This window comes from Bubalus kerabau, chromosome 2 (genome assembly GCF_029407905.1).
Source record: "Bubalus kerabau isolate K-KA32 ecotype Philippines breed swamp buffalo chromosome 2, PCC_UOA_SB_1v2, whole genome shotgun sequence".
In the NCBI taxonomy this organism is placed as follows: domain Eukaryota; kingdom Metazoa; phylum Chordata; class Mammalia; order Artiodactyla; family Bovidae; genus Bubalus; species Bubalus kerabau.
The window spans coordinates 112,409,212-112,423,477 of record NC_073625.1 but is presented as its reverse complement, the minus strand read 5'-3'; the positions used below and the strand labels follow the sequence as shown (position 1 = coordinate 112,423,477).

The window sequence follows — 14,266 nt, the reverse complement described above, 5'->3', positions numbered from 1 at the left end:
CTCCAGGGGATCTTCCCGACCCAGGAATCGAACCCGGATCTCCCGCATTGCAGTCAGACGCTTTACCGTCTGAGCCACCAGGGAAGCCCTCCTTGTTATTTAAACTAGAAATGGACAAAAAGAAAAGTAAAAATTTTAAGCCAGTATGATTATAGTTGGAGATTATATATACTGAGCCTGTTTTTTCCCCTGTTTAATCTAGGTCCAAGTCTGTTTCTATCACACTAACCATCAAGAGAGACGCAGGAGGTCTAAACCTAGCGAGAGCCGCTCTTTCCCCAAGAATTTATGGTCCTCGGGTTACTCTCGCCACTGGGAACTCTATGGTCCGGGGGCGGGCTGGGAGGCCTGCGTTTGAAAACCGTGGCGGGAAGATGGCGGCCGCATTTGTCGCCAGGGTCAGTTTTTCCCGAGTGGGAGGACGCTGCGACTCTGCGTTTCCCTGAATGGTGGAGAAGATTTCGCGATGAATATAACGCGCTGGAGTGGGGAACAGCGACGTTCAGCATCAGGCTTAAACTCCTCGTCGGGAAGCGGCTTTGACGGCAGTGACAGCCCCTTGCTCCTTTCCGGGCCCGTGCTGAGCCCACCTCCGGGCCTGGGACGCAGCTTGAAGGATCGTGGGCGCCGGCCGGCCGGAGCTACAGGTACTCCCAGGCACTCCGTGGGCAGCTCAGCCGGGCTACTAGTCGCGAGGTGTCCTTTGGACGCGGAGCTCGCTCGTTTGCAGGACCCGCTCAGCTCCTACTCCCTTTCTCAGTTTGTGACTCCGGCCCTGAGCGGCATGTCACTTTCTGTTGACAAGGAAGAACTTTTAGTCCGTGTTCAGAGACCTCCTGGTATTCGTCTTCAAGTGGTTTCTGGGTTTTTATTCTTTCGACATTTATTTACAGAAACAACTTACTAGTTGGCCAAATCTCATCACCTGTAAGGGATTCACGCCTAATAGTGCCAGTACTCCTTACAGATACTTATATGGATGTGTTTTATGGCAGGTTATATATAACACGTAAGAATTTCAAAACTCAGTAGAAGGCTAATTACTGAAGTCTTACGTTAAAACTAACTACTTCCTTACTTTTTTTGTTTTTTGTTTTTTTCCCCAAAAGGGGAATGCAAGCAGACGTTTCCTGATGATCAAATAGACAAGCTGCTGTTGGCAAATTGGGGACTTCCTACAGCGGTTCTGGAGAAATATCACAGTTTTGGTGTAAAAAAGATGTTTGAATGGCAGGCAGAGTGCCTTTTGCTTGGACAAGTCCTGGAAGGAAAGAATTTAGTCTATTCAGGTATTCAAATTTGTGCAAATTAATTTCTGTACCATTTTTAAGACATTATGAATGTAGAGAATGCTCTACTGAGGTAAGGCAGATGAAATTTATAACTAGAGAAAGTCTTAAAATATATGAAAAGCAGTTTCATAATATGCATACCTAAGTTATGAAAATCCCATTATATGGTGGGGTGGGGAAAGGCAAAACCCCTGCAGTTTAAAGAGAGTTATCTGCTTGCCTTTCCTCTCAACATTCATCCCAGTATGAGCATGCAGTATGAGATGTAAATGTGTTCTTCCCACTGTTGATCTCAGTTGCCTTTCAGTGTGTGAACATTTTACAATACATATCTGTTTATAAGTTGACCTGTGCATACAGGAGTATATACATAAAACCCTATGTAATAATATACTTTATGAAAGGTTATATGGGCTTTCAAACGTAATTTTGACTTATAAAACTTTTAATCATCTGTCTTTAGAATACTGACTTTAGAATCTAATCACTTGGTAAGATCAGTTTTCTCTGAAGTTGTGAGTTATCCAGATTTTTCATTATGGCTGCCAAAAATAGCTAGGAAATTTACTATCAATAGATATAAATTCTCAATGGATATGTTGAGTTTGAATAAACTCCGGGAGATAGTGAAGGACAGGGAAGCCTGGTGTGTTGCAGTTCATAAGGTCCCGAAGAGTGTGACACAACTTGGTGACCGAACAACAAGATACAAGTTCAGGCTGTTTACTGGCTGTGTAACCTTGCAGATTACTTGAGAGAGAGGAGGAGAAAGAGAGGGAGTGAGAGTGCACACAGAAAGCATGAGTGCCTGGTTGTGGGCTTAGAAAAGTTTTTGGCACATAGGAAATACTCTTTACTAACTGCTAGTGGCAGTTAGTGGTAGTTGTAGAATGCCCTGACAATTTCAATTGCTTAAATACTTGGGTGTCATTCATAACTCTGGTCACCAACTTGCATAAATTTATCACTGGGTTCAGTGTTACCTCATATATCTTGATTCTGATCAATACTGTTTGTTCTTGGGTACATTACCTAGTTTACTATCATCTTCTAGATTATGCAATAGCTTTGTAACCAGATGTTCAAGCTGGTTTTAGAAAATGCAGAGGAACCAGAGATCAAATTGCCAACATCAGCTGGATCATCGAAAAAGCAAGAGAGTTCCAGAAAAAACATTTATTTCTGCCTTATTGACTATGCCAAAGCCTTTGACTGTGGGATCACAATAAACTGGAAAATTCTGAAAGAGACGGGAATACCAGACCACCTGACCTGCCTCTTGAGAAACCTATATGCAGGTCAGGAAGCAACTGTTAGAACTGGACATGGAACAACAGAGTGGTTCCAAATAGGAAAAGGAGTACATCAAGGCTGTATATTGTCACCCTGCTTATTTAACTTATATGCAGAGTACATCATGAGAAACGCTGGACTGGAAGAAGCACAAGCTGGAATCAAGATTGCCGGGAGAAATATCAATAACCTCAGATATGCAGATGACACCACCCTTATGGCAGAAAGTGAAGAGGAGCTAAAAAGCCTCTTGATGAAAGTGAAAGAGGAGAGTGAAAAAGTTGGCTTAAAGCTCAACATTCAGAAAACGAAGATCATGGCATCCGGTCCCATCACTTCATGGGAAATAGATGGGGAAACAGTGGAAACAGTGTCAGACTTTATTTTTTGGGGCTCCAAAATCACTGCAGAAGGTGATTGCAGCCATGAAATTAAAAGATGCTTACTCCTTGGAAGGAAAGTTATGACCAACCTAGATAGCATATTCAAAAGCAGAGATATTACTTTGCCAACAAAGGTCCGTCTAGTCAAGGCTATGGTTTTTCCTGTGATCATGTATGGATGTGAGAGTTGGACTGTGAAGAATGCTGAGCGCCGAAGAATTGATGCTTTTGAACTGTGGTGTTGGAGAAGACTCTCGAGAGTCCTTTGGACTGCAAGGAGATCCAACCAGTCCATCCTAAAGGAGATCAGTCCTGGGTATTCATTGGAAGGACTGATGCTAAAGCTGAAACTCCAGTACTTTGGCTTCCTCTTGCGAAGAGTTGACTCATTGGAAAAGACTCTGATGCTGGGAGGGATTGGGGGCAGGAGGAGAAGGGACAACAGAGGATGAGATGGCTGGATGGCATCACTGACTCGATGGACATGAGTGAGTGAACTCCGGGAGTTGGTGTTGGACAGGGAGGCCTGGCGTGCTGCGATTCATGGGATCGAAGAGAGTTGGACACTGACCGACTGAACTGAACTGAACTGAATCTTTTCTTTCTGCTCTTCCTTTTCTTCTGCAGCCAAAGTGAACTCTGTAAAGGACAATTATGAATTTGTCACTCCTTTTCACGTTCACCTAACTCACTACTCACTCTCCATTACTTTCAGGATAAATTTCTTATGTGGTAGGATTATAAAACTTTTTCTTGTGACACTTTCATGTCTCTTTTACTGCCCTTCTTGTGGCAACCTACTCCAGTATTCTTGCCTGGGAGATCCCATGGACAGAGGAGCCTGGCAGGGCTACAGTCCATGGGATCGCAAGAGTCAGACACGACTGACCGACTAAACCTACCTACCTTCTTGTACTTTTTGTTTCAGACATTCAATTACCATCTTCTGAATACACCGGGCTTTCCTTAGACCTTTACACATGCTATTTTTTCTGCTTGGGATTCCTTTCTTTTTCCCTTTTTTGCTCCTTTGAAGTTCTGTTTCCTTTCCATAGATCCTTATAGCTCTTGTCCTTCAATGTCTGTCATAGCTTCTATCACAATGTATTTAAGCTTTTTATTTCCTCACAGCAGGGATTTTAACTATTCAGTACTTAAAGGAAAGGATCTTTAGGTGTAAGCTAGGTACTCAGTAATATTCATCATTTATTGCTGATATAAAGATTTCTTTGTCTCTATTTTTCACTGGGAGAGTATTTAGAAAGCTGGTTTAAAGTTGGGCATTTCAGGGTTATGAAAGTTTCAAATGATAGGTGGTGGTGGTTTAGTTGCTAAAGTTGTGTTCTACTCTTGCGACCCCATGGACTAGTCCTCCAGTTTCCTCTCTCCATGAGATTTCCCAGGTAAAATACTGGAATGGGTTGCGATTCCCTCCTCCAGGGGATCTTCCCAACTCAGGGATCAAACCCACATCTCCTGTATTGGCAGGTGGGTCCTCTACCACTGAGCTACCAGGGAAGCCCTAATGATAGTTTGTTGTTGTTGTCCAGTTCAGTTCAGTTCAGTCGCTCAGTCATGTCCGACTCTTTGCGACCCCATGAATCGCAGCATGCCAGGCCTCCCTGTCCAACACCAACTCTCGGAGTTCACTCAGACTCACATCCATTGAGTCAGTGATGCCATCCAGCCATCTCATCCTCTGTCGTCCCCTTCTCCTCCTGCCCCCAATCCCTCCCAGCATCAGAGTCTTTTCCAAGGAGTCAACTCTTCGCATGAGGTGGCTAAAGTACTGGAGTTTCAGCTTTAGCATCATTCCTTCCAAAGAAATCCCAGGGCTGATCTCCTTCAGAATGGACTGGTTGGATCTCCTTGCAGTCCAAGGGACTCTCGAGAGTCTTCTCCAACACCACAGTTCAAAAGCATCAATTCTTCGGCGCTCAGCATTCTTCACAGTCCAACTCTCACATCCATACATGACCACAGGAAAAACCATAGCCTTGACTAGACGGACCTTTGTTGGCAAAGTAATGTCTCTGCTTTTGAATATGCTATCTAGGTTGGTCATAACTTTCCTTCCAAGGAGTAAGCGTCTTTTATTTTCTTGGCTGCAGTCACCTTTTGAAGTGATTTTGGAGCCCCAAAAACTAAATTCTGACACTGTTTCCACTGTTTCCCCATCTATTTCCCATGAAGTGATGGGACCAGATACCATGATCTTCATTTTCTGAATGTTGAACTTTAAGCCAACTTTTTCACTCTCCACTTTCACTTTCATCAAGAGGCTTTTTAGTTAGCCTTGGGCATTTAGTCACTGGATATGATTTAAAACATTTATTAATGCACTATCAAATATTACTTATTTTTGTGATGATCTTGTGGAATAACATCTTTTAGCTCCTACAAGTGCTGGGAAGACTCTGGTTGCTGAGCTACTTATTTTGAAGCGGGTTTTGGAAATGCGGAAGAAAGCTCTTTTTATTCTGCCCTTTGTTTCTGTGGCTAAAGAGAAGAAATACTATCTCCAGGTAATTTTTTTTTTTTACAAAGTTTGAAATTGTGAAAGGCCTATTATTGGCAGCTTTGGCTTTACTCATTTGAATAGAATTATAAAAGCAATTGGAAAATAAAATTTCTTTCATTACATCTCAACCATGGGATTACAAGAGAGTGGTACATGACTTAGCAAGTAAACACCACCAATGTAGCTTTAAAAGTTGACCATTTATGAGAGGAAACTTTAAAATTACTGCATAAAAGAGAAATGACAGTTAAATCAAGAGTAATTGGTGAAAACTATATAAAAGCTTAAAATATTCCTTAGAAAATAGAGTGCTTTAATTAGCATATAAATGTGCAGATTAAGAATCAACATCTTAAGTGAATAGTAGGACTAAGCTGAAGCATGGAAAGGAAGTATGTTTGAGGAAGCATATCCCATCCTAATTGAGGGAACATTTGGGAACTTAAGAGGATGAAGAACAAGATCTATTGATGCTTATGTACAGCTCCAGTTGTGTGTTCTGTTCCGCTATTCTGCAAAAATGAATAGTAGCCGTATACATTTGTGTGATACATAGTCTTTTAAGGCATTTTTACAAGTATAGTACTTCATTAAATAGAATAAAATTTATTCTTATTTCTGCCATGAAAAAATATGCTTTTGGAATGGCAAGATTATTGTACTGATAATCCAAAAAATCTGAGTTCTAGTCCCAGTTTTGCCACTAACTGTGTCTTCAGGCCAGACATGTAATCTGCTGGATTCAATTTTTCATTGGTAAAATGAAACTATGGGTTAACTCAATAAATACTCAGAAACATTTTATTGAATGAATAGCTCTAAAATTCAATGGTTCTGTAAATTTTCTTAACGTTATTTCAGAGATCAAATAGCCAACAAAGCTGGTTCTACATGGTAACATCTTTTCAACTTAAACCAAAGTAGGAAAATGATGTAAGGATCCTTTTTATTGAGAAGGTATGTTAGTTAAAAGTTAAACTGAAAAAAAAAACACCCACTGCATTTGAGTTTTGAAACCCTTTCTTTTGTTATATTAAAAAAAAACAACTAGTTTTTAGAGAGATAATGAAAATATTTTCCTCATGAAGTATAAATTTGTTTCTGAACATATTACATTAGTGTTCAAGAAAGAACTAGTTTCTTGCTTGTTTATTAGATAAAAAATATTAGTGCTTAAGGTAATTTTTGTTTTCTTCTGTAATGCTCTTTCTTCTATAAGGAACTTGTAGAACTCATTAAGTATGCCATTTTATTCAACTCTGTCTTAATAGAAAATCTCTCTACTGAGTTTTGTCAATACTAAATCTTATTTTTAGCGTTTGATTCTAAAAAGAACCAATGTGCCTTGACTAGGAATAAGCACCAGTTGTCTGATAAATGTCTTTTGATACTTTTATCTATGCTTGGGGAAAGAACCAATTCAATATTCATAAATTTTCAACTCTTATTTTTCTGTTTTACTCAAATCAGAGTCTATTTCAGGAAGTAGGAATAAAAGTAGATGGTTATATGGGCAGTACCTCCCCAACAAGGCATTTCTCTTCTTTGGATATTGCTGTCTGCACAATTGAGAGAGCCAATGGTCTGATCAATCGCCTCATAGAGGAAAATAAGATGGATCTTTTAGGTAAGTAAATAAAGAAATAAGTGTATACTTTCTCTGTTTTTGATAGAATGGTGTGGAGCCATTATGATTTCTATATATCTTATGTTTTATTCTAATGTCTGTCATCTTCTGGATGTAAGAATTGGCATCTGTAACGTTAGGAACTCTGTTAAAAAATGTTTTGCATCCTTCTGATGTTATTGACTCTACTTACATGGCATCTGGTCCCATCACTTCATGGGAAATAGATGGGGAAACAGTGGAAACAGTGTCAGACTTTATTTTTTTGGGCTCCAAAATCACTGCAGATGGTGACTGCAGCCATGAAACTAAAAGACGCTTACTCCTTGGAAGGAAAGTTATGACCAACCTAGATAGCATATTCAAAAGCAGAGACATTACTTTGCCAACAAAGGTCCGTCTAGTCAAGGCTATGGTTTTTCCTGTGGTCATGTATGGATGTGAGAGTTGGACTGTGAAGAATGCTGAGCGCCGAAGAATTGATGCTTTTGACCTGTGGTGTTGGAGAAGACTCTCGAGAGTCCCTTGGACTGCAAGGATATCCAACCAGTCCATCCTGAAGGAGATCAGCCCTGGGATTTCTTTGGAAGGAATGATGCTAAAGCTGAAACTCCAGTACTCTGGCCACCTCATGCGAAGAGTTGACTCCTTGGAAAAGACTCTGATGCTGGGAGGGATTGGGGGCAGGAGGAGAAGGGGACGACAGAGGATGAGATGGCTGGATGGCATCACTGACTTGATGGACGTGAGTCTGGATGAACTCCAGGAGTTGGTGTTGGACAGGGAGGCCTGGCATGCTGCGATTCATGGGGTCGCAAAGAGTCGGACATGACTGAGCGACTGAACTGATCTGAACTTGTATTTTTGCACTTTACAAAACATAAAGATTATCTTTGAGTCCTCAAGACACTTTTCATTGCTTCTTTCATGATAAAGCTTACCAGGAATAGAAGGAAATACTCTTCCATCTCTGCAATTAGTGTATATGTATTCATTATCATATTCTGGTACTATGATATCTAGATCAGGCCTGGACCCAGAGACTACCATTTAGCAGACCGATGGTAGGCAGCTATAGAAATTGGCTCTGTATTTGAGCTTGGGACTGTTCTGTCTTAATCCTTTTTTTTTTTTTTTTTTTTAACCACTTGGGAAAGCTCACTATGTAGAGGTAGGAATAGGAAGAGAATGATTTTAACAGCAGTGGAAACTGCAAGAATATCAGTTAGTTATTCATGTTATCTTGGTGAACTTAAATGGTAAAATTAGGGTAGGATAGAAATGGGGAGTGAAATAAAAAATGAATTAGACATGGGCTTTGCTCTGTCAAGCTTAGAGAGAAGAATCACATTCATTAGTTTGTATCAGAATTGTCAGATTGTGTTGTATCAGGTTAAGTGTTATATCCAGTACACTTAGCACAGTGCCTGGCACACTAGAAAGAATAAATATTTTTTGGATGACTGAATGAATTCTGAAATAACTCATCATACAATATGATTTTGAAAAAGCTTACTGATAAGGAAGAAGAACATCATGTGTCATTAGGAAATAGTCTGAAAGATCTGTATTTTCATAGGGGAATTTGGGCTTGGTTAGAGGACACCAGTGCACACATAAATTAAAATGTTTAAATGAGGAATTGGTTGATAACTAGATTTTTGGTAATTCTTGAGCATTATTCCAAATACATAGACTAGTTTCTCCAAGTAGAGGAGAAGAGAATTATTATGTTTTATAGTAGGGTGAGTCACTAGTCTGCCATAATCAAAACAAAACATCCCCTTAAAATCATTTATTGCTTCTTGATCTGATTCTGTTTTCCTATGCACTTGCTAACATCAGGATGGTTGCCCTGGTTGTTTTCCCCATAGAAAAGTCAATCCACTGAATAATTTTCAAGGATGTCTTTAATTTTCTTTGTACATGTATTTTACAAGGTTGCCAGTTAAGAAGCATCTGAATTTTGTGTTACCTGCAATGTACTGTAATAACATTTATAGTATAAGATTAAGATACTCAGTCCTTCAAAATTCTTAATTGTGAGATTCTATAAAACTTAGTATCTGGAAAATCTCTTTAGGAATGGTGGTTGTGGATGAATTACATATGCTGGGAGACTCTCACCGAGGGTATCTGCTGGAGCTTTTGCTGACCAAGATTTGCTATATTACTCAGAAATCAGCATCATGGTAAGTACCTGAAATAGTTAAGTTCTTGAGTTTCCAAACAATGTTGAGAAAGTGCAAAAGTGTTTAATAAATAGTTGTTAAATACATTAAAGGAGGGTAATACTTATTTAGAACAAACTCGTGTACAGCAGTTTATTTTTTTCCAAAAGAAGTACTTAAGTCTAGGAGTGATTTTAGATTATTTTGGTAGAATAATTTTATTATTTTCTAGAATGAAAACATTCTTAAATTTTTGCTCACCACATTTATGATAGAATTTTTAAAATCCAGTTTTTGTATTTGTTAACTATACACACATGTAAATAGTCAATGCTAATTATGAAAAATAACATTTCTTTGTCCCCTACTTTCCAAAGGTAACTATTTTCAACTCTTACTGCTTTTTAAAAAATTGACTTACAGTGATATCTCTAAATATAGTTACTTACGTTTTTTAGTTTTACACATTATATATTGACTTTACTATGGAAAATGAAGATCTAGCTCTTTTTTATATTCTTTACTCACCCCAGCCAATTTCCTCCTTTACCCTCCTTAGTTTTTGTTTATCCTCTGATTATATTCCCATTCTTCAGATATGTTTATGCCCTTCAGTTCAGTTCAGTTCATTCACTCAGTCATGTCCGACTCTTTGCGACCCCATGAATCGCAGCACGCCAGGCCTCCCTGTCCATCACCAACTCTTGGAGTTCACTCAGACTCATGTCCATCGAGTCAGTGATGCCATCCAGCCATCTCATCCTCTGTCGTCCCCTTCTCCTCCTGCCCCCAATCCCTCCCAGCATCAGAGTCTTTTCCAAGGAGTCAACTCTTCATGTGAGGTGGCCAGAGTACTGGAGTTTCAGCTTTAGCATCATTTCTTCCAAAGAAATCCCAAGGCTGATCTCCTTCAGGATGGACTGGTTGGATCTCCTTGCAGTCCAAGGGACTCTCGAGAGTCTTCTCCAACACCACAGTTCAAAAGCATCAATTCTTCGGCGCTCAGCATTCTTCACAGTCCAACTCTCACATCCATACATGACCACAGGAAAAACCATAGCCTTGACCAGACAGACCTTTGTTGGCAAAGTAATGTCTCTGCTTTTGAATATGCTATCTGGGTTGGTCATAACTTTCCTTCCAAGGAGTAAGCGTCTTTTAGTTTCATGGCTGCAGTCACCATCTGCAGTGATTTTGGAGCCCAAAAAAATGAAGTCTGACACTGTTTCCACTGTTTCCCCATCTATTTCCCATGAAGTGATGAGACCAGATGCCATAATCTTCGTTTTCTGAATGTTGAGAAAACGAAGTACTGGAGATTAGTGGGGAACTAACTCCAGAAAGAACAAAGAGATGGAGTCAAAGCAAATACAACACTCAGTTGTGGATGTGACTGGTGATGGAAGTAGGGTCTGATGCTATAAAGAGCAGTATTGCATTGTAACTTGGAATGTTAGGTCCATGAATCAAGACAAAATTGGAAGTCAAACAGGAGATGGCGAGAGTGAACATCGACATTTTAGGAATCAGTGAACTAAAATGGACTGGAATGGGTGAATTTGACTCAGGTGACCATTATATGTTACTAGTATGAGCAGGAGTCCCTTAGAAGAAATGGAGTAGCCATCATAGTCAACAAGAGTCCGAAATGCAGTACTTGGATGCAATCTCAAAAATGACAGAATGATCTCTGTTCGTTTCCAAGGCAAACCACTCAATATCACAGTAATACAAGTCTATGCCCTGACCAATAATGTTGAAGAAGCTGAAGTTCAACGGTTCTATGAAGACCTACAAGACCTTCTAGAACTAACACCCAAAAGAGATGTCCTTTTCATTATAGGGGATGGAATACAAAAGTAGGAAGTCAAGAAATACCCAGAGTAATAGGCAAATTTGGCCTTGGAGTACAGAATGAAGTAGGTCAAAGGCTAACAGAGTTTGGCCAAGAGAACTTACTGGTCATAGCAAACACCCTCTTCCAACAACACAAATCAAGAGTACACATGGACATTATATTCTTTGCAGCCAAAGATGGAGAAGCTCTATCCAGTCAGCAAAAACAAGACCGGGAGCTGACTGTGGCTCAGATCATGAACTCCTTATTGCCAAATTCAGACTGAAATTGAAGAAAGTAGGGAAAACCACTAGACCATTCAGGTATGACCTAAATAAAATCACTTACGAATATACAGTTGAAGTGACAAATAGGTTCAAGGGATTAGGTCTGATAGACACAGTGCCTGAAGAACTATGGATGGAGGTTCATGACATTGTACAGGAGGCAGTAATCAGGACCATCCCCAAGAAAAGAAATGCAAAAAGGCAAAATGGTTGTCTGAGGAGGCCTTACAAACAGCTATGAAAAGAAGAGAAGTGAAAGGCAAAGGAGAAAAGGAAAGATATACCCATTTGAATGCAGAGTTGCAAAGAATAGCAAGGAGAGATAAGAAAGCCTTCTTCAGCGATCAATGCAAAGAAATAGAGGAAAACAATAGAATGGGAAAGACTAGAGATCTCTTCAAGAAAATTAGAGATACCAAGGGAACATTTCATGCAAAGATGGGCTCAATAAAGGAGAGAAATGGTCTGGACCTGGCAGAAGCAGAAGATATTAAGAAGAAGTGGCAAGAATACACAGAAGAACTGTACAAAAAAGATCTTCACGACCCAGATAATCACGATGGTGTGATCACTCACCTAGAGCCAGACATCCTGGAATGTGAAGTCAAGTGGGCCTTAGGAAGCATAACAATGAACAAAGCTAGTGGAGGTTAAGAAATTCCAGTAGAGCTATTTCAAATCCTAAAAGATGATTCTGTGAAATTGCTGCACTCAGTATGCCAGCAAATTTGGAAAACTCAGCAGTGGCCACAGGACTGGAAAAGGTCAGTTTTCATTCCAATCCCCAAGAAAGGGAATGCCAAAGAATGCTCAGACTACCGCACAGTTGCAGTCATCTCACACGCTAGCAAATTAATGCTCAAAATTCTCCAAGCCAGGCTTCAATAGTACGTGACCGTGAACTTCCAGATGTTCAAGCTGGATTTAGAAAAGGCAGAGGAACCAGAGATCAAATTGCCAACATCCATTGGATCATCGAAAAAGCAAGAGAGTTCCAGAAAAACATCTGCTTTATATGCCAAAGCCTTTGACTGTGTGGATCACCGAGGTGGGAATACCAGATCACTTGACCTGCCTTCTGAGATATCTGTATGCAGGTCAAGAAGCAACAGTTAGTACTGGACATGGAACAACAGACTGGTTCCAAATCGGGAAAGGAGTACATCAAGGCTGTATATTGTCACCATGCTTATTTAACTTATATGCATTGTACATCATGAGAAATGTTGGGCTGGATGAAGCACAAGCTGAAGTCAAGATTGCCAGGATAAATGTCAATAACCTCAGATATGCAGATGACGCCACCCTTATGGCAGAAAGTGAAGAAGACTTAAAGAGCCTCTTGATGAAAGTGAAAGGAGAGTGAAAAAATTGGCTTACAACTCAGCATTCAGGAAAATAAGATCATGGCATCCAGTCCCATCACTTCATGGCAAATAGATGGGGAAACAATGGAAACAATGGCAGACTTTAGTTTTTTGGGGTCCAGAATTACTGCAGATGGTGACTGCAGCCATGAAATTAAAAGACACTTGCTCCTTGGAAGAAAAGCTATGACCAACCTAGACAGCTTATTAAAAAACAGAGACATTACTTTGTCATCAAAGATCCATCTAGTCAAAGCTATGGTTTTTCAAGTAGTCATGTATGGATGTGAGAGCTAGACTATAAAGAAAGCTGAGCTCCGAAGAATTGATGCTTTTGAACTGTGGTGTTGGAGAAGACTCTTGAGAGTCCTTTGGACAGCAAAGAGATCCAACCAGTCCATCCTAAAGGAAATCAGTCCTGAATATTGATTGGAAGGACTGATGCTGAAGCTGAATCTCCAGTACTTTGGCCACCTGATGCGAAGTACTGACTCATTGGAAAAGACCTTGATGCTGGGAAAGATTGAAAGTGGGAGGGGACGGGGATGACAGAGGATGAGATGGTTGGATGGCATCACTGACTCAATGGACATGAGTTTGAGTCAACTCCGGGAGTTTGTGATGGACAGGGAGGCCTGACGTGCTGCAGTTCATGGGGTGGCAAAGAGTCGGCCATGACTGAGCCAGTGAACTGATGGTCTTAGATGTTGACTTTTATCAATATAATATTTTTAGGATATGTCTCCTCAGGCAAGGGAAACAAAAGTAAAGATAAACAAGTGGGATTATATCAAACTATAATAAAAAGTTTTGCACAGTGAAGGAAACTTTCAGCAAAACAAAAAGGCTGTATACTGAACGGGCGATCTTTGCAAATATGTATCCCATAAGGTATTAATATCCAAGATATATGAAGAACTCATATAGTCCAACATAAAAACTGTTTAAGAAATGGACAGAGGATATGAACAGACACTTTTCCAAAGAAGACTTACAAATGGTCAACAGGCAAATGAAAAGTTGCTCACCATCACTAATCCTTAGTGAATTACAAGTGAAAACCCTGAGATACCACCTCACACATCTGTCAGCATGACTTATCAAAATAGACATCAAATAATAAATGTGTCAAGGATGTGGAGAAAAGGGAAACCTTGTGCACTTTTGATGGGAAAATAAGTTGGTACAGCCACTATGTGGAAACAGTATGGCAAACAGTATGGCAATTCTTCAAAAAATTAAAAACAGAAGTGCTGTATGATCCAGCAATTCTACCATTGGGTGTTTGTCTGAAGAAAACAAAAACACTAATTTGAAAAAGATATGTGCACACCTAGGTTTAATGCAGCATTATTTACAATAGCTAAGATATGGAAGCAACCTAAGTGCCCATCAGTAGATGAATGGTGTATTTATATACAGTGAAATATTATTCAGCCATAAGAAAGAAGGAAATTCTGCCATTTGCTACGACATGGATGGACCTCG

At 39.9% G+C, this 14,266-nt stretch overlaps 1 protein-coding gene across 5 annotated transcripts in view; it reads left to right on the top strand.

Annotated features, from left to right (window-relative positions):
- The first annotated feature begins 263 nt into the window (after window positions 1-263).
- Window positions 264-14,266, top strand: part of POLQ (DNA polymerase theta) — a 103,468-nt gene continuing 89,465 nt past the window's right edge. For 2 of the 5 annotated variants that reach the window (XM_055568334.1, XM_055568332.1), the window contains exons 1-5: window positions 275-647; window positions 1,110-1,289; window positions 5,363-5,493; window positions 6,960-7,116; window positions 9,200-9,308. In XM_055568334.1, coding sequence (XP_055424309.1) covers window positions 467-647; window positions 1,110-1,289; window positions 5,363-5,493; window positions 6,960-7,116; window positions 9,200-9,308 — 758 coding nt within the window. In that variant the 5' untranslated portion in view covers window positions 275-466. Of the gene's footprint in view, window positions 648-1,109; window positions 1,290-5,357; window positions 5,494-6,350; window positions 6,447-6,959; window positions 7,117-9,199; window positions 9,309-14,266 lie in introns of those variants that run through there. The other 3 variants (XM_055568337.1, XM_055568335.1, XM_055568336.1) reach the window with 3 other exon arrangements.